This window comes from Bos taurus, chromosome 3 (genome assembly GCF_002263795.3).
Source record: "Bos taurus isolate L1 Dominette 01449 registration number 42190680 breed Hereford chromosome 3, ARS-UCD2.0, whole genome shotgun sequence".
NCBI lineage: Eukaryota > Metazoa > Chordata > Mammalia > Artiodactyla > Bovidae > Bos > Bos taurus.
Window position 1 is genome coordinate 103,770,744 of NC_037330.1, and position 19,326 is coordinate 103,790,069.

Sequence of the window (19,326 nt, forward strand, 5' to 3'; positions counted from 1 at the left end):
CCACTGATGGGGTAAGATGGGGCTATATGCTCTTGGCTGGTCGAAAGCACAGGTGATAAGCCAGCATGCACCTGGAAATCTCATATACACCTCTGCAGCTCTTACCTGAAAGTCACATCCAGGAGCCGAATCCTTCACACCATGTTGATCCAGAGCAGAGGCTCAGCAGAAGGGGGATGGGTACAGGTTGGCTCCAGGATGGCAGAAAATATTGAGTGCCATGGAAGAACAGAGACACCCCTGGCAGTATGCCAAACCAGTGGGGAACCAGACTGCCTGGGTCCCAACCTTGCTGCTGACCAGCTAAGTGAACATGGTCTCTAGGATTCAGATTTCCATCTATGGAATAAGACTGAACTGGTTCCAAAGTCCTGCTCTTCTGTGGCCTCAAATCTGGCTCGGTGGGTGACCTTAGTTTCACCTCCAAGCCCCAGTGAATATGAAATGACAGAGCAAGGCTTCCCAATAAGGTTGGGGTGCCAGCACAAGGTTTGGGACCATGCCACAGGTCAGTGTGGGAACTGCACCTGGAGAAGGAAGTGGAAATGCTTGAAGGGACAAGGTTTTCAAACTCAGCTGTGTGTTGCAGAAGGGCGGGCTGCAGTGTAGCCATAGACTTGGAAAGAAAATGCAATGCAGTTTTAAGAAAGGATTAAGACAACATACTCCTGAACCGGGTGGTCTTCTGGGTGACAACATTTTAAGCCACAGTCTGAGCTGGAGTTTCAGAAGCAGCCATAACCAGCCCCAGGTTTTCTATTAATATTAGGCTACAGCAGCAGGTCTAGGAACGCTAACTGCAGGGACAGTGACAAGAGGGCTGCTGTCAGGGCTCTTGCCAAAACATCAGCATAAAACAACAGCAGATAGAAGCCTGCTCAGCCTCAGATGCAAAAGAAGTATTAGACCATTTTGCTGACTTTGGACTCACGCTCTGACATGGTTCTGTGATCGCCTGCACGTGGCTTTCTTGGTCATTCACTTCCAGGAGGGTCAGCTCTTACCTGAGTGATTGAAGCTAGCTGCTTCAATCTTCCTCTGATTTACATTAAGAGTGTTCTCAAGACCAGCCTTCATCAGGACTTAAAAAAGGGATGTGTCCCAGTGCACCAGTGGGTTCAGGATGGGGAACGCGGGTATACCTGTAGCGGATTCATTTCGATATTTGGCAAAACTAATACAATATTGTAAAGTTTAAAAATAAAATAAAATTTTAAAAAAAAGGAAAAAAAAAAAAGGGGATGTGTCTCTCCTACTTCTGCCAAGGTAGATGGGAATCCATGTATCTCATTTTCTTTACACAGAATAGTTTCTAATCTAACAAGTAGGTTAGATCCCTGCCTCTAATCAACGCATATTCATGATTCTTTCATTCAAACTCACCAAAGAGCCATTTCTTCCTTTTCCCACTAGAATTTCAGATGATCCCAACTTACCACTTCCACCAAAATGTCACAAAACTATTCCAGACCTTTCTCCTTCTCTTTCTTCCTCATCCTCTCCCCTTCTTCCTCATCCCTTCCCCAGTGGTCATGGAATCCCCTTTGAGTTGCGGACACTGAGTCTGCAATTGTGACACTAATGGCTTATAATCCACTTACATTGTTGACCAGACCCTCAAGACCTAAAGCCCCAAATCCACCTTCGAGGGGGGATACCCATACCCCTCAGCAATCAGACAAACAGCATGAAGACATTTTTCCCAAGTGCAGAATCATATATATTCTGAGTGACTGAGCTATTGGCATTCAAGTTTTGACCAGTTTCAAGATGCTACTACCAGATAATGGGAAAACTGTATACAGACACCGCAATTTATGTTACATAAGGAAGACTGTTAGTTGATACAGCAGTCAAGAGTTTCAGGTTATATACGATACATCCAGAAGGCTGAATACATTACTCCTTTCAGGTCCTAAGACCTCTGAGAAGCTGCATCCATTTTCAGCCCCCCTACCACTGTTTAGTGTGCTAAAGCCAAGAATTTATGGTCTCTTTCCTTAACTCCTCCCAGAGGAGGGGTGATAGGAAACTGTTAAAAACCAGATGCTATAGGCATCTCTCTACCACCACCCATATAATGCAGTCTCATTAATTAACTCACTTCAACCTCAAAGCACACCGCCCTCAAGAGGTAAATAAAATAGGCATATCCCCTATCAGAAGAATGGAAAAATCGAGGTCAGAGTCAACTTGATTGTATAGGGTTATCAGCTGTTGAAGGGGAGAATCAGAATGAGGAGTTGGCTCTGTGCCCCATGTTCCCTCCAGCAGGCCCTGTGGGCAGCTGTGACGAGGTCGACCCAGCCATCTGGCTGAGGCTCACAGGGCCCACAGCCAGAGTGGGAAATCCTGGAGCAAGGCTACGACCCAGCTGTGCCCCAGCTTTCTCTGCTTCTAGACAGGGCTGGGTTCCGAGCAATGATGCCAATGACTACAGATGTCACTGGCAGCTGGAAACAGGCCCCTCTTGACAACTCTGGAAGCATCCTCTAGCTGCTCTGCTCAGGATGGGGCCCACTATCATCCCCTTAGTTAAAATGGAGAGACTGAGCTTACACTAAACTGTGGGAAGGGGTGGATGCAGCTTCCAGAAGGTCGTCACTTGGTTCAAAGGTTTACATAGAAAGCATCTGGCCAATTCCAATGAGAACAGACCTAGAACCATTCTGCTAAACCCACCCTGAGTGGTAAAGATAAGGTACATGTCTTAACCTATACTAAAGGTGAAGGATTATCATTTTTCAACTGTACGGACACATGACTGGAGTCACAGCTCAGTGGCATGCACCTTATTTGACTGTATTTAAACTACTACTGTGCAGGGCGACATCTCCAGTTTTCAGTTGTACAACTGTTACTTAGTGAGATCTGATTTTAGCCACAGTTATTTTCAAAGCCAGTTTCTATTTAAATGTGTTGTGAAAGAAAACGGACTAGTTTGACTTGACGCACATTTTACATTACAGAAGAAGTTCAGGAATTCATACACCCAAATGGGTGTTGCTGCCTTCAAACTAGTCACCTTGGGAAGATGTGTGGTTAGTCGAGGGAAGCTGGCCTTACTCAGAACATTTCTAGAACCCTCCTTGGAGCCATCCACCTGTACGCTTCCTTAATGTTGTTGGTGTTTGTCCTTTAAGGGTAGATTTCTTTTTTGAGGAAGGATTTAACAGCCAAAGAGCATTAGAAGATAAGTCTAAGAAAATGACTGATGGAGCCTGGGATAACCTCTGGGGAGGAGTGATGTAAAAAATGAGGTCTGACTATAAGGTGGTGAGGCCTCTTTTCTTGCATGGCTTCAGAGATAATTCCAAACAGGAAGTCTATGTGGTCTTGGCACATGGAACATTGCAGCTCAAGAGTAAGGTCTTCCAAGGAAGTAAGTATGAACAGGGTGACTCTTGAGTGCCTATGTTCTAGTTTATTTGGTTAAAAAGGTAGCCGTGTTCATTTCTGTCATACTTCATACGAGCAGAAATGGAAAACTCCATCTCTGTGATTTCTCCCAAGGGAAGGGTCATCCTCTCTGCTAGAAGAGCTAAAATGGAAAGTACTTGGTGTCATGTCAACATTATCTACTTCCCTTCACCATCCCCCCATAAGATGTGCAATGAGTTATCCTTGATACCTGAGTCTCCCCAGTGTGGAAAAGTGAGTAAAGACAGGTCTCTGGAACCTGGGTAAGACTAGTATGTCAATGGGACTGGAGTGTGTTTCCAATGGCTCTATCTACCCAACAGGCCCACAACACCAACTCGTATGAGAAAATCTCCTATAGCTAAGTACACAAAGTTTCAGCAGAGGAAGGGGGAATGATTATTTTTCAGTAGCTCTCTAGGATTAAAAACCCACTGGCTTCTGATGTCAAGTGAACAGGAGCCCACTGAAAAGAAGTCCGTGGTGTTCTAGTGCACGCTGAAGGAAGGAAGTGTGTGGCCACTAGCTCACTGAAATGCATTTCCAGCTGAGGCCAAAGGCAGCAAAGGTGCAAGGGGCTGCTGGGGCTGGCGGTAGTTGAAGCAGGGTCTATATACTTGGCAGTTTGTAGAAAGCTCCAGTTACAGAGCAGGATGTCTGCCAACCACTGAAGTCAAAGGACGCTCAATCTCACTTTCTACAAAGTGCTTCATTGAAGATGCTAATGAGGAAGCTCCCTTTGAAACACCATATCCTGAGTGTCAGAGAAATATGGTCAAGACGGTGATTGATGGGGAGCAGAGACCGATTCTTTAACAGCACTGGGACTGTGTATTCTCTGAGCATCTCTCACACACACAGGCGCGCGCACACACACACACACACACTCTTAATGAAGAGCACACAACTGCAGTCACATTCCACCTCTTCTGCACGTGCCTCTGTCGGGTGGTTGCTCTTTTGTACAGTATCTCCAGAAGTAGTTCCAACTTAATGGGCTCCACTGCTAAAAGCCAAAGCACAGCACAGAGTCAGTGCCCCAAGTCAGCCGTAACATCCAAGTGCTCGCGGCAGACATCGGTCTCAAATCAATCAGTCGGGATGTTGTTCTTGGTGAGGGTTTTTATATTAGTGTTTCTAAAAACCACAAAGCTAGGCCATTTGCTTAAATCATCATTAGAAAGAATGCCGAGTGCCCAGATGGGATTTCTAGTTTCTGTGCAAATGAAATCACACTAGTCCAGATTTTATTCACTCAAAACTACTAGGGAAGCAGTAGGATTTGGTTTCAGTGCTGCCAAAAAGCAGGAATTCACTTAAGTTTTAATTCTGAAGCAATCCTGGTGTTAATGTTGTAGCTGGGGTCAGGCAGCATGGGGGCCGGGGCCCCCGCTGTGCTGGCTGAGGAAGCCCGGATCTCTCCCAGTTCAGGCTCACTCTCGCTGGAGGTAGACCCGCTGTTGATGGCATAGACGCTCTCTGCAACTCCCTGAGCTGAAGCACAGCCATCTGGCTCTTTCTTCTCCCTGGGGCTAGCCAAGCCTGGGAGGACGGCCATCTTCCCGGTCTGCCTGTTGGGCAGCAAGGACATGGTGTAGTCTGCAATGATCCCGCCCACGTCTAAGTTGCATGCCTGGTCGAAGGCTAGGAAGCCCACGTTGGCATTTGCCTCACACACCACGAAGGAGCCATCGTCCATGATGAGAAGATCGATGCCACAGAAGTCCATGCCCAGGATGTTAGACACCTGGATAGCCAGCTGCTTGCCTTGTTCCGTCAGCGGGCACATGACGCCCACGCCACCTGTGGGGAAACCACAGTGATGTGACGGTGACACTGTGGCCGAGCAGGACCCTACGGGGCTTCCCAGAATGGACCCTCACCCATGCTCTCCGCTTGCCTTTTGTCTGTAGAAAAACCTTAGTCAAAGAATAAATTTAATCAGAGAAGTGGGAACATGCAGAAAGAAAGGAAAACAGTCCAGCAAGACAAAATAATAATACTTTAGCCATTAAACAAAGCAAGGACTTTAGCTTTCCCTCAAGGACCATAGATAATATTCTGAGCCATGTCCTTTGAGCTGTTTTGCAAATGCTGAAACCCTCACCAGATTGAAGAAGTTAACTATATGCTGTCCACCCCAGCATGTAGACCCCAGACCAGTAGGAACCAGAAGGTTGATGATGCTGAGTCCCCATTATCTCATCACTGATCAATAAGAAGAATGTCCATGAGCTGATCATGCTCAGCTCCCTGAATACTATGAGACTCCTCACTACCCCCTCCAGGCTGGGACACACAGTCCTGTGGGCATTAGCCCACTGTGGCCCCTTTTGCCTGGCAAAGCAATAAAGCTATTTCTTTTGGTGCTGTGTTGTGCTGAGTTGCTCAGTTGTGCCTGACTCTTTGCAACCCTATGGACTATAGCCCACCAGGCTCCTCTGTCCATAGCGTGCTCCAGACAAGAATACTGGAGTGGGTTGCCATGCCCTCCTCCAGGGGATCCTCTCCTGCATTGCAGGAGGATTCTTTACCATCTGACCCACCAGGGAAAGTCCAAGAATACTGGAGTGGGTAGCCTACCCGTTTCCCAGGGGAACTTCCTGACCCAGGAATCAAACCAGGGTCTCCTGCATTGCAGGTGGATCTTTACCAACTGAGTTACCTGTAGAATTTCTATTTCTCCCAAAACTCTGTCTCCGAGATTTAATCCGGTCCCAGCGTACAGAGGCCAAATTTTGGCAACAATACCAGACACCAACTGACCTTTCAAAGGTCTCAAATGACCTTTCAAAGGAAGGGGGGTATGCTGGCGAGAGGCAGCGAAATGGGCATTTTTATCACTCACAAAAGGTCTGCATGGAAATCAGGACACTCTTTGAGAGAGTAATATGAAAGCAATACTCTTTTTTAGAGTTTAAAAAAATGTTTATATTCTCTGACCTAGTCATCACACCATGAAGGGAATAACCTTATATAATAGGGAAAAAAGCTTTATGCACAAATATGCTGACGGCACAATTATTCAAAATACTGGAAAATCAAAATACTGGTATACAGTAGTCATTTGATATTTGTTGATGAGTAAATAAAATATTATCATCTAAGTAGCTCACAGCAGAAGAAAGGAGCATAGTTTACAACCATTACTAAAAATGATGGTGAGTTTGAGATCACATGGGAAAATATTCACACTTAAAAGGTATAAAGGCTGTGCAGCATGACCATGATTATGCAAAAAAAACCCCAAAACCCACTGTCAGAAACAAGACCACCAAAATGTTAACAGTGGTTGTCTCTAGATGGTGGGATTAATTGATAAACATCTTTTTTCATTTGACTCTGCCATATTTCCTAACTTTTCTACATTGAGGATGCATTAGAAGAAACTAGAAGAAACAAAGTTAACTTATTGTTTTCTGAGAGAGGTTTGTGAGACAAAAATCCCATACCAAGATAGAATCTACTTACTCGTACTTGTTAAAAAGCTAAGACCTCAGATTTAATTGTCTCCCTTTAGTCTTCCTGCAAAGATAACACTTGGGACTTCCTTCGTGGTCCAGTAGGATAAGAATCCGCCTGCCAATTCAGGGGGCACAGGTTAGATCCCTGGTCCAGGAAGATCTCACGTGCCTCAGGGCAACTAAACTGAAGCTGGCACTCTAGAGCCCGTACTCTGCAACAAGAGAAGCCACTGCAGCAAGACGCCTGCGCACTGTGAGGAGGAGGAGCGCCCACTCACCACAACCAGACAAAGCCCGTGCAAAGCAACCGAGACCCAGCAGAGCCACACCAAATAAATCAAGTGGTTAGAAAAAATGACAAAAACGCAACGCTTGCATTCTCATAAACTGATGACTTAAACCTTAACTCTGCCTCTCCACCACTTATTACATTGTATGAGGAAAAGGTTTTAAGCAGCTTTAAAACAGTTCATCAAAAAAAAAGCACAATATGGATAAATTACAAAGCTGTGTATTTTCCAGTTAAAGAATGAATTCTGTGAAAGACAAACTGATAATACATAAGGTTTGACACTGCAGCAAGACACAGGAGTGTCATGAACACTAAATGAGATAATGTACTAGGTACAGTGTCAACCTCAGCCTAGCACTTGCTTCTTTCACAGCACTTCAGTCACTGTATCTTACGATGACCTGTTCGTACGTCTTCTTCTTTACTGGACTATAAACTTCCTGAGGGCAAGGACTCTCATTAATCCTTACACTATCAGCAACTACCCTGGAGCCCACTCTGGGAGACCGCTCAACCACACTCCAGCTGAAGGACTGGATTCGTGTTTCGGCCTCTTCATTAGTCACCAGACTTGATACACTCATCTGGTGATTTGGGAAATAACAACTAGGTATTTTTTCACAATACCAACAAATTCCACTCATGACAATAGTTGACAATAGCTTTCTGTAACGAACATAAGAATTTCCATGCCCTTGGGACCATCTCCATTCACCACAAGAGAACACAAGCCTTATCAAAAGGTTAATGGGATGGGGTTATGCATTTGACCCAAACAAACTTCAGCTTTCTAATAACATCAAATATAGAAGAAAAACACAATTAAAGAAAAAAAAAAAAAAGAAATACAATGTCAATTATCAATGCAAGGTAAAAGCATATGCTCTGTCTCCTGCCATTACCTTGGTTTACTTCTCACTTTCTTTTTTTTGTTTTTGGCCATACCACACTGCTCGAGGGAGTTCCCAGACCAGGGATTGAACTCATGCCCTCAGCAGTGAAAGTGCAGAGTCTGAGCCACTGGAACCCCAAGGAGTACCCCCACCGCCTTAGTTTTAGACTTTCCTTACTTCTGGCCTGAGCTGTTGTCGCAGTTTCCAAACTCAGCTCCCCTGCCTCCCTCCTACGCTTTCAATCCATCCTCTTTCCAGACGTCAGTTTTTCTCAAACACCAGCCCTCCCGTCACTCCCTTGCGTAATGGGGACTGCCAGGTCCTAACGCCTATGACATAGGGTTCACATCGCAGTGTCCTGACACTTCCTGGTTTGACCTCCGTCACAGCCCGTATACCCACCTGTCCCCCACCTGGACTGCTTACTGCTAAGGGAAAAGGCTTGCTTCTAATTCCTCTCTGTGATCCTGGCACCTCGCAGAGGGTCTGACCAGATAGGAGGGATCAAGACACCTGGACTGGGTGCAAACATCCTGAGATGGTGAAGGACAGGGAAGCCTGGCACGCTGCAGTCCACGGGGTCACAGACAGGTGGACTGAGCAACTGAACAACAAAAACATCCTGATGAAAAGCCCCGGTGGCTTCCCCCTGACCAAAGTCCCACTCTGAGCTTCAGTGCCTCACCGAGAGAGCAGTTGCTCTGCATCCGTCCATCTGTGGAGCAGCGAAGCATGGAGCCTATCACCTGGCCGCCGACCACCACCACCCGGATATCTTTTCCGTGGGACTCCTTCACGTACTTCTGGAACAGGTAGGGCACGTCGTGGCGGATCAGGTGGCAGATGTCTGAGAGGTGGTGTTTATCTCTTGCAAGAAAAACACCTTTTCCTTTAAGAAGAAAGACAAACAGCAAAAAAAGGAGTTAGACACGCCTCTGAGCACGGTCCTTGCCATCCCACCTCCCAGTACAGAGTCAACCATTCTTTCCCAACCTGCCTCACTCTGGCCCCTTCAACTTCTCTGAGTTGACTCTTGTGTCTTCTCAAATGGCCATCAAATTTTATTTTCCCTGGGTTTTACTCACCTCCCTCTCTGTTCACAATGTTTTGGGTTTTTTTTCCAAAATGAAATCAAAATGTATCCCAGAAACACACAGAAGAGGCCAAAATAAAATCTTAAGAATCTAGTTAATTCGGTTCCAAAACTGGAGGATGCTGATCTGTCAGAGTCCATGCCTCACTCACTTTTGTTTAAATCCCCCAAACTTACTGTGTCAATCAATGTTTATGGAACATAATTAACTGAACATACTTTAGAGAAATTCCCAGTTGAGATGGAGAGAGACCATGAAAGATAACGACACAGCCTGATATGGCATTAGGAGAGGTCAGTGCTGAATACTATGGGAGTTCAAGAAGTAGCCACTGCCAGATGTCCTGAACTTTCAAACATAAGAAATGTATTATTTGGCTATATCCATTTCATTCTAAAAGGAATGACCCATACTTCTACTGATGTCTGGGGAAAGCATTCCTACTTGATTCCAAATTCTTTATTTTCTGCCTGAATCACTTACGCTTTTGAATTACTTGACATCTGCCTTTCCATTTGCACATTAGCTAACAGATCTGAGCAGGGGGGCCTGAAGGGTTTCCCCTACAAATCTGACATGAACATACTATACCCTGAACCTTGTTAGCAAATATGGAACAAAGAGATGGTCTTCCTAAGATTTGTTACTACCTTAGAAAGAGTGGGACATTTCTGAAGTCTCAAAAAAAAAAAAAAAAATGAGGGATGGGTATCAGTCCCCAGTGGCGAATAAGATCAAGAAGTAACCTCCAAAACACGGCGTGGTCATTGGACATTTGGCACCAGGAGATCTGGCGTCTGACAGCAGATGGCTGGGATTCAGTGATAGGAGGATTTTCAGCAGAAATGAGGGCTAAAAACAGGTTCCTTGGTTCCTGGCACAGAGCTTCCAATATGGGGCTTAGTCTGCAGTTAATTAAGGAGCTACAGTTTTAAAGCAAGGAGGGAAAAAACTAGGGTGGTGTGGGGGAAGAGCACTAAGGTTATTTAATCATCTACTGTGCGCCAAATACTTGATTTTTTAAAATTATATCTTTCATATTTCATGCTAGCTCTGTGAAGGCATTAGGACAAGTATAGCTATTTTTGTTTGACAGAAAAGGAACATTAGGCCCCACAAGATTAGTAACTTTCTGAAGGGCACATCTTGCATGAGTCCATTGCCTTCTTGAGATTTATTTCCATATACCAGAGCCTAACAGCTGCTGCAACTTTGCTCACTCCCTATCCACTGTCGCTCAGATGCTGCGTGTTACAACCAACCTGAAAATGAAATTAAGAACACCATTCCACTTACAATAGTATCAAAAGGAATACATTTAGCCAAACAGGTTCAAGACTTATTCACAGAAAAGTACAAAACATTTTTGAAAGTAATTAAAGACTGAAATAAGTGGAAAGACATTCCATGTTCAAAAAACGGAAGACAATATTGTTAAGATGGAAATACTCCTCAAATTGGCCTACAGATTCAATGTAATCCCCACCAAAACTCCAGCTTCCTTTTACTTCAGAAATTGATATACTGGTCCTAAAATTTATATGTAAATTTATGGGACGGGTTTGGGTGGACTCCGGGAGTTGGTGATGGACAGGGAGGCCTGGTGTGCTGCGGTTCATGGGGTCGCAAAGAGCCAGACATGACTGCGTGACTGAACTGAACTGAATAGCCAACACAATCTTGAAAAAGAAGGACAAAGTTGGAGGACTTGAACTTCCCAATTTCAAAATTTTCTACTGGGGGCTCAGATGGTAAAAGAATAGGCCTTCAATGCGGGAGATCCGGGTTCAATCCCTGGGTCGGGAAGATCTCCTTGAGAAGGGAATGGCAACCCACTCCAGTATGGCAACCCACTCCATGCCTGGAGAAGCTCATGGACAGAGGAGCCTGCTGGGCTACATACCTTCCACAAGGTCACAGAGAGTCAGACATGACTGTGTGACTGATACATACAAGCACACACAACAGTGTGGCATAAGGATAGACATATAGATCAATGAGACAGAACTGAGAACCCAGAATAAACCCCCCATACAGATGGTCAGTTTTGGATTTTTGACAAGAGTTCCAAGAGCCTTCAGTGGGGAATCAACAGTCTCTTCAACAATAATACCCGGAAAACTGGATATTCACAGGCAAATGAATGAAATTTGACTCCATCACACCATATACAAAAATTAATTCAAAATGGATCAAACACTCCAAATGTAAGGGCTAAAACTGTAAAACTCTTAGAAAGAAAAATAGGTGTAAATCTGTATGACCTTGGATTAGGCAAGCACAAAATGACATCAAAAGCACAAGTAATCAAAAGAAAAAATTGGACTTCATCAAAATCAAAACCTTTTGTACATCAAAGGATGCTATCAAAAAAAAAGCAAAAAGACAACCTACAGAGTAGGAAGAAATCATGCTCAAATTATGTATCTGGTAAGAGTGTAGTAACCGCAATACAGCAAGAGCTCTAAAAAATGTAATACAAAGATCAGTAAACCAACTGAAAATGGGCAAAGAATTTGAAAAGTCATCTCTCCAAAGAAGATATACAAATGGGCAATAACATGAAAAGATGTTCAACATTAGTCATTAGGGAAATACAAATCAAAATTATAGTACAATCCCATAAACACCCACTAGGATGGCTATAATAAAAACAAATTAGACATTTAAAAGTTGCTGAGAGAGTAAATCTTAGACATTTTTACAATAAGGAAAAAAATTCTGTACCTATGACGGATATTAACTTACTGTGATCATTTTGCAATATATACAAATATTGAATCACTATGATGTACACCTGAAACTAATATAATGTTTCACATCAATCATACCTCAATTAAAAAAAGATTTTAAAAATTTAAAAATAAATCTGTAAAACAGACCTATACATTACTAATGCTTGGCAAACATGCATTTTTGTTCTTTTTGCTTCTGACTTGTTTTTATTGTGGAGGTATGGTGACCATTTAACATCACTTGCCTAGGCCAATTAATACACCTAATATAAAAGTTTTACTTAGTATGTGGTGAGAGTAGAACTCTCATACATTGCTGGTAGGGATATAAAACGGCATAACTGTTATGGAACACCACTGTAGGGAAGCATTGGTGGTTTCCCTAATGTTAAACACAGAGTGGCCATACGACCCCGCAATTCCCTTCTTAGGTGTATATATACACCCAAGAGAAATGAAAACATATATTCACACATATGTGCACCAATGTTCACATCAGCATTATTCATAATAGCCGCAAAGCAGAACAACCCAAATGCCCATCAATGGATAACAGATAAACAAAATGTGGCATATCCATATAAAATATTACTGAGTCATAAAAAGGGATAAAAACCTGATCCATTCTCCAGCATGGATGATCCTCACAAACATTACACTAAAAGAAACCAGACACAAAAGGCCACATATTGTACAGTTCCATTGATAGGAAACATCCAAGAGGCAAATCCATAGACACAGAAAGTAGATTAGTGTTGCAAGGGACCAGGGGAGGGACCACTGGGATTGATCTTTGACAAATACAGGGTTTCTTCTGGAGGTGATGAAAATATTGTGGAATTAGATAGTGGGGGCTACCCTGGTGGCTCAGACAGTAAAGAATCTGCCTGCAATGCAGAGGACCTGGGTTCGAGCTCTTGGTCAGGAAGATCCCCTGGAAAAGGAACTGGCTACCTGCTCTACTATTCTTGTCTGGAGAATTCCATGGACAGAGGAGGAGCCTGGCAGTCTACAGTCCATGGGGTTGCAAAGAATCGGGCATGACTGAGTGACTAACATTTATTTACACAATGGTTGTACAGAAGAGTAAAAAATACTAAAATCCTCATAATTGTACAACATAAAATGGTACGGTTTTTGTTTTATGAATTATCTCCTAATTTTTAAAACATCTATAAGTACTACATCTGCTATTTAGTTTACTTATCATCTGTCTTACCTTTCTACAATGTGAGCTCCTTGAGGGCAGGAAGTTTTGTTCTGCTCCTTTCTGTATCCCCCTGGCACTTTGTGGGCGCTCAATAAATATCAGCTGAATTTTATTTCACGTATATTTCACCACAATAAAAAAACCAGTTGAGACACTGCATTTTTGCATTGCAGTATATCTGAACAGTATTCAGAGCCCCACCTCACCATCCCAACTCATTTCTCTTACTCCTCAACTCCTTTCCCAGGTTGCTCTGCCCACGCCGGCTTCTGCATGCTGCTTACCCAGTTCAAATTCCAGATTCCAAATGAAGTCTCCTTTCCTTCCACTGAAGCCTTCCCTGCCTCAGGGCAGAGCGGGCCCCTCCCTCCATGAGGCTGAACCAGGCGCTAGGGCCTGCATGGCACAGTGGTCATCGCCTGCAATGCAACGTCTCTACCCTCTACACAGCGAAGACCAAGAGCAGGCTGCGTGTCAGGTTCATGGGAACTGCTCATTCCATGTCCACCCAGGGTACCTCCTGTCACTCCAGATGCCCTGAGCAGTACAGGATGCCATCTGGGTATCATCAGAAGGTAACCGCTCACATACCACAGGAGAGGGGAACTACTTCTGGCTGCACACATCCTCTTCAACTACTGTGTCCTGAGCACTGTAGGAGGTCCTGAGGACAGAGATGGGCAGGACCAAGTTCCTACCTCTGAGCAGCTGCAGTAGGAAAGGGGAAAAGGCACAGAAATCTATACCTGTAGTAAAGCGTAGTACTATGCTGGAGGCAAGGATGAAGTGCTTCGGCAACACGAAGGGAAGAGTGATCAACTTTGGAAGACAGGGAAAGAGACCAGTGTGGAGGGAGAAGAAATGACGTGAAGCTGGCTTTAACACCCAGGCAGAAGCTCACTAGAGCATAGAGGAAGGCAGCATCCCCAGAAAAGGGAAGAGAACAGATTTTTTAAGAGAGCAGGAGACAGTCTAGGCTAGAATGGATTATGGAGTGTTCAGGTAGCCAGAGAAGGCTGCCAAGGTATGTGGACACCCTCCAAGGTGAGGAATAGGAACTGTGTCTAACAGGCAACACAAGCTCTTGGGAAGGTTTTTCAGCAAAGGGGTGACAAGAGGAGATCTATGTTCCAGAGAAACTGTTTCCCACAAAGACGAGCGGATGCACTGGCAGTGGAGTTCAGGAAACCAGTCAGAACCAAGTCAGGAGTCTACTGCGAGAGTCTAGGGAAGGGCCGAGAAGGGTGTGGACAAAGCTAGAACAGTGGGAACAGCGAGAAGGGGACAGAGCTAAGGACTACACCACAAGCTCCGCCAGGGGGAGCTCCGTCTCTCTGAGCAGCGCTTCTGCAGCGCGGGGGCGAGGGTCTCGTCCGCAGAGCTGCCGCCCAACCAGAAGCCGGGGCAGAGGGCACTGACCCCGGTGTCCGCGCGTGCTCTTCACCACCACGGGGTAACCCAGCGGCTCGGCTTCATCGATCATTTTCGAAAAGTCTTCATGTCCACCTGCCAAGAAAAGCGAAAGTCAGGGAAGGTGAGGCTGATGGTTGGGGGGCGGTCTGTAGGAATTCTTTAGAGGCCTAGCGTCTCTCTGATTAAGGCAATTTGAACCCATTCCATCCGACAGACTATGTATTTGTACCTGTCATCCAAAAGGTGGGAGCAGAGAGAGAAGGTAAGTGGCATTATCAGGGGCTTCTACGTGGCAGAGGCTTCACGTGCTCCAGTCCATGTCATTCTCATGACAAGCCCATGGGCAGGGCAGGGATTTTTTTCCCTTATCATGGCTGGGGTAGGCAGACCTCTAAGAAGGCCCCCGAGATTCCTACCTGCTGGTGTACATGCCCTGTATAATCCCCCTCCTAAGTGTAGGAGGGGCCTGTGACTATGCTGGGACAGCATTCCTGTGATCAGGCTAATAATCAGTTGACTCGAATTAATTAAAAGGGAGATATTCTTGGTGGGCCCTGTCCTAATCAGGTGAGCCCTGTAAAAGAAGGTGAAGCAGCAGAGAAACTCTCCTGCTGGCCTTGGGGGAGTGAACTGCCATGCTGGAGAGAAGTCCATGTGACAGGGCCAGGCGGGCAGCCTCTAGGAGCTGAGAATGGCCCTAAATTAACAACCAGCAGAAAGAGGGGACCTCAGTCCTACAACTACAAGGAACTAAATGCCAACCGTGAGCCTGGAAAATCCCAGACCTCAGATGAGATCCCAGCCCAGCTGCACCTTGATTTCAGCCTAGTGAGACCTGAGTATAGAACCCAGCTATGCCATAGCTAGACTTCAGACCTTCCAAAACTGTGAGTTGGTAAATGGGTGTTGTCTAAGCTGCCGAGTTTTCAGTAGATTGTTGTACAGAGGTAGAAAACCATTATCCAAAGAAACCAAGTCTGGGATTTGTCTCATCCAAGGTTAAGGCATGACTGAATTGGCTCCACTATACTCCTTTAAGCCTTCATTTAAAAACTGTGAATATATATATTAAAAAAAAAAAACTGTGAATATTAATCTGTATTAAAATCCTTCTAAATTGTTTTATAAGCTTCCTTGATTTCCTACACTTTGCATCTTTGTTGCTGTTGTTTAGTTGCTAACTTGTGTCTGACTCTTTTGTGACCCCATGGACCGTAGCCCACCAGGCTCCTCTGTCCATGGGATTTCCCAGGCAAGAGTACTGGAGTGGGTTGCCATGTCCTTCTCCAGGGGATCTTCCCTACCCAGGGATCAAACCCACGTCTCTGCATTACAGGCAGATTCTTCACCACTGAGCCACCAGGGAAGCCCCTTTGTATCTTTAGGGGACCATTATTCTTCCTACCACAGGTGTTACAGTTCATCAAATTTTTTGCAAAACAAAATACTCTGAAATACTAATAAGACCTGTCACAAAAGTGCTAATGATTTTTAAAAATGAAAAGCAGCATACAGAGGCAGTGCAGATAAAACAGGGGCATCATCACATGAAAACATTTTATAAGAAGAGAACTCCTAGCTTCCTGATACCCACTGATAAAGGTAACTCCTCTCTAACGATCTTTTTGTCCTTCCCTAGAATACAATGCAAGGAAGGCCCTTTATTTATTTATTTATGGCTGATGGTATGTGGACTCTCAGTTCCCCAACCAGGCACTGCACCTGCACCCCTTGCATTGGAAGTATGGAGTCTTCCTGGAGTGCCAGCCAAGTCCCAAGAGGGGTTTTTCTTATCTGAGGCCATTCCTGTACCTGGGCCTCAGACCCCTTTCCCTCTCACCTCCTCAGGGATTTTGCAATATTAAGTGTCCTCCCTCTGCTGTATCTTCAACCTCTCAGTTCAGAATGGCAGCAGTATTTTAAACACGCTCAGTCGTCTCCCATCTTAAACAAATAAAACCCATTCCTTGACCCTGAATCATCCCTTAGTTACAACCTTGAACACAGTAGGGAAAACCGCCAGACCATTCAGGTAAGACCTAAATCAAATCCCTTACGATTATACAGTGGAAGTGAGAAATAGATTTAAGGGACCAGATCTGATAGACAGAATGCCTGATGAACTATGGACGGAGGTTCATGACATTGTACAGGAGACAGGGATCAAGACCATCCCCAAGAAAAAGAAATGCAAAAAAGCAAAATGGCTGTCTGAGGAGGCCTTACAAATAGCTGTGAAAAGAAGAGAAGCGAAAAGCAAAGAAGGAAAGGAAAGATATACCCATTTGAATGCAGAGTTCCAAACAACAGCATGGAGAGATAAGAAAGCCTTCCTCAGCGATCAGTGCAAAGAAATAGAGGAAAACAACAGAATGGGAAAGACTAGAGATCTCTTCGAGGAAATTAGAGATACCAAGGGAACATTTCATGCAAAGATGGGCTCAATAAAGCACAGAAATGGTATGGACCTAACAGAAGCAGAAGATATTAAGAAGAGGTGGCAAGAATACACAGAAGAACTGTACAAAAAAGATCTTCACGACACAGATAATCATGATGGTGTGATCACTCACCTAGAGCCAGACATCCTGAAATGCGAAGTCAAGTGGGCCTTAGAAAGCATCACTACAAACAAAGCTAGTGGAGGTGATGGAATTCCAGTTGAGCTATTTCAAATTCTGAAAGATGATGCTGTGAAAGTGCTGCACTCAATATGCCAGCAAATTTGGAAAATTCAGAAACTCAGCAGTGGCCACAGGACTGGAAAAGGTCAGTTTTCATTCCAATCCCAAAGAAAGGCAATGCCAAAGAATGCTCAAACTACCGCACAATTGCACTCATCTCACACGCTAGTAACGTAATGCTCAAAATTCTCCAAGCCAGGCTTCAGCAATACGTGAACCGTGAGCAAGCTGGTTTTAGAAAAGGCAGAGGAACCAGAGATCAAATTGCCAACATTTTCTGGATCATCGAAAAAGCAAGAGAGTTCCAGAAAAACATCTATTTCTGCTTTATTGACTATGCCAAAGCCTTTGACTGTGTGGATCACAATGAACTGTGGAAAATTCTGAAAGAGATGGGAATACCAGACCACCTGAGCTGCCTCTTGAGAAATCTGTATGCAGGTCAGGAAGCAACAGTTATAACTGGACATGGAACAACAGACTGGTTCCAAATAGGAAAAGGCTGTATATTTTTACCCTGCTTATTTAATTTATATGCAGAGTATATAATGAGAAACACTGGGCTGGATGAAGCACAAACTGAATCAAGATTGTGGGAGAAATATCAATAACTTCAGATATGCAGATGACACCACCCTTATGGCAGAAAGTGAAGAAGAACGAAAGAGCCTCTTGATGAAAGTGAAAGTGGAGAGTGAAAAGGTTGGCTTAAAGCTCAACATTCAGAAAACTTAAGATCGTGCCCTGCAGTCTCATCACTTCATGGCAAGTAGATGGGAAAACAGCGAGAGATTTTATTTTGGGGGGCTCCAAAATCACTGCAGACGGTGCCTGAAGCCATGAAATTGAAAGACACTTACTCCTTGGCAGTAAAGTTATAACCAGCCTAGACAACACATTAAAAAGCAGAGACATTACTTTGGCAACAAAGGTCCGTCTAGTCAAGGCTATGGTTTTTCTAGTGGTCATGTTTGGATGTGAGAGTTGGACTATAAATAAAGCTGAGTGCTGAAGAACTGATGCTTTTGAACTGTGGTGTTGGAGAAGACTCTTGAGAGTCCCTTGGACTGCAAGGAGATCCAACCAGTCCATTCTAAAGGAGATCAGTCCTGAGTGTTCAGTGGAAGGACTGATGTTGAAGCTGAAACTCCAATTTTGACCACCTGATGCGAACAGCTGACTCATTTGAAAAGATCCTGATGCTGGGAAAGATTGAAGGTGGGAGGGGAAGGGGATGACAGAGGATGGGATGGTTGGATGGCATCACCAACTCAATGAACGTGAGTTTGAGTAAACTCCCGGAGTTGGTGATAGACAGGGAGGCCTGGCGTGCTGCAGTCCATGGGGTCGCAAAGAGTCAGACACTGTTGAGTTACTGAACTGAACTGATCCCTCTGATCAAACTATCAAAGGGCTTCCATTTCCTCACACCCCACTCACTTCCTCATCCCCGACAGGATGGTTTTTCTTTCCAATGCTAAAGTGAAGCTGTAGTCATTGAACGCCCTGTGCTACATCCAACACACGTCTCTGTGCTTATGTCATGTGTCTTTTTAGAATCAAGCACGACTTTTCGTTATACCACTCTCTGTGGCATGTTCTTCCCATTGGCGTCTGTCGCCTTTCTTCTTTCTCTTCTCACCTTTCCAGTTGCTCTCACTTGGCTTCTTGCATAAGTTCTTCTTCCTTTTCCTATTCCCTAAAGGATTCTCTCCCAAACTCTCTTTTATTAATTATTATTTTATTATGATAAAATAGACATAACAAAATTTACCATTGAACCATTTCATGCAGCTCAGGCCTCTCTTCATTCTGCATATTCTCCACTCTTGTGATTTCACTGAACGTAATGGAAGTTTCCACATCTACTTCCGTAGTCGACACCTCTCTCAGGAGCTCCAGATTCATTTATCTGGTGCCTACTGAATACTTTTACTCGCTTACTGTAGAAACCTCATATAGAATGTGTCCTAAACCCAAATAATCTCTCCCAATAATGCCTTGCCCTACCCACCCGTCTGTTTCTCTTCTTCCCTGGAACACTCATTGAGTTTTTGCTTTCTCATCTGGTGGCCCAAACCAGACACCAGAGTCACTCTTGATTCCTCTCCACTGTGCTAA

General features: G+C 44.5%; 1 protein-coding gene across 1 annotated transcript in view; it reads right to left on the bottom strand.

Annotated features, from left to right (window-relative positions):
• Positions 1 to 1,692: 1,692 nt before the first annotated feature.
• The window catches only part of RIMKLA (ribosomal modification protein rimK like family member A), a 35,254-nt gene continuing 17,620 nt past the window's right edge, over positions 1,693 to 19,326 (bottom strand). The window contains exons 3-5 of the mRNA XM_002686451.7: positions 14,528 to 14,614; positions 8,755 to 8,958; positions 1,693 to 5,223 (exon numbers count right to left, since the gene is read on the bottom strand). Coding sequence (XP_002686497.2) covers positions 4,733 to 5,223; positions 8,755 to 8,958; positions 14,528 to 14,614 — 782 coding nt within the window. The 3' untranslated portion in view covers positions 1,693 to 4,732. The remainder of the gene's footprint in view (positions 5,224 to 8,754; positions 8,959 to 14,527; positions 14,615 to 19,326) is intronic.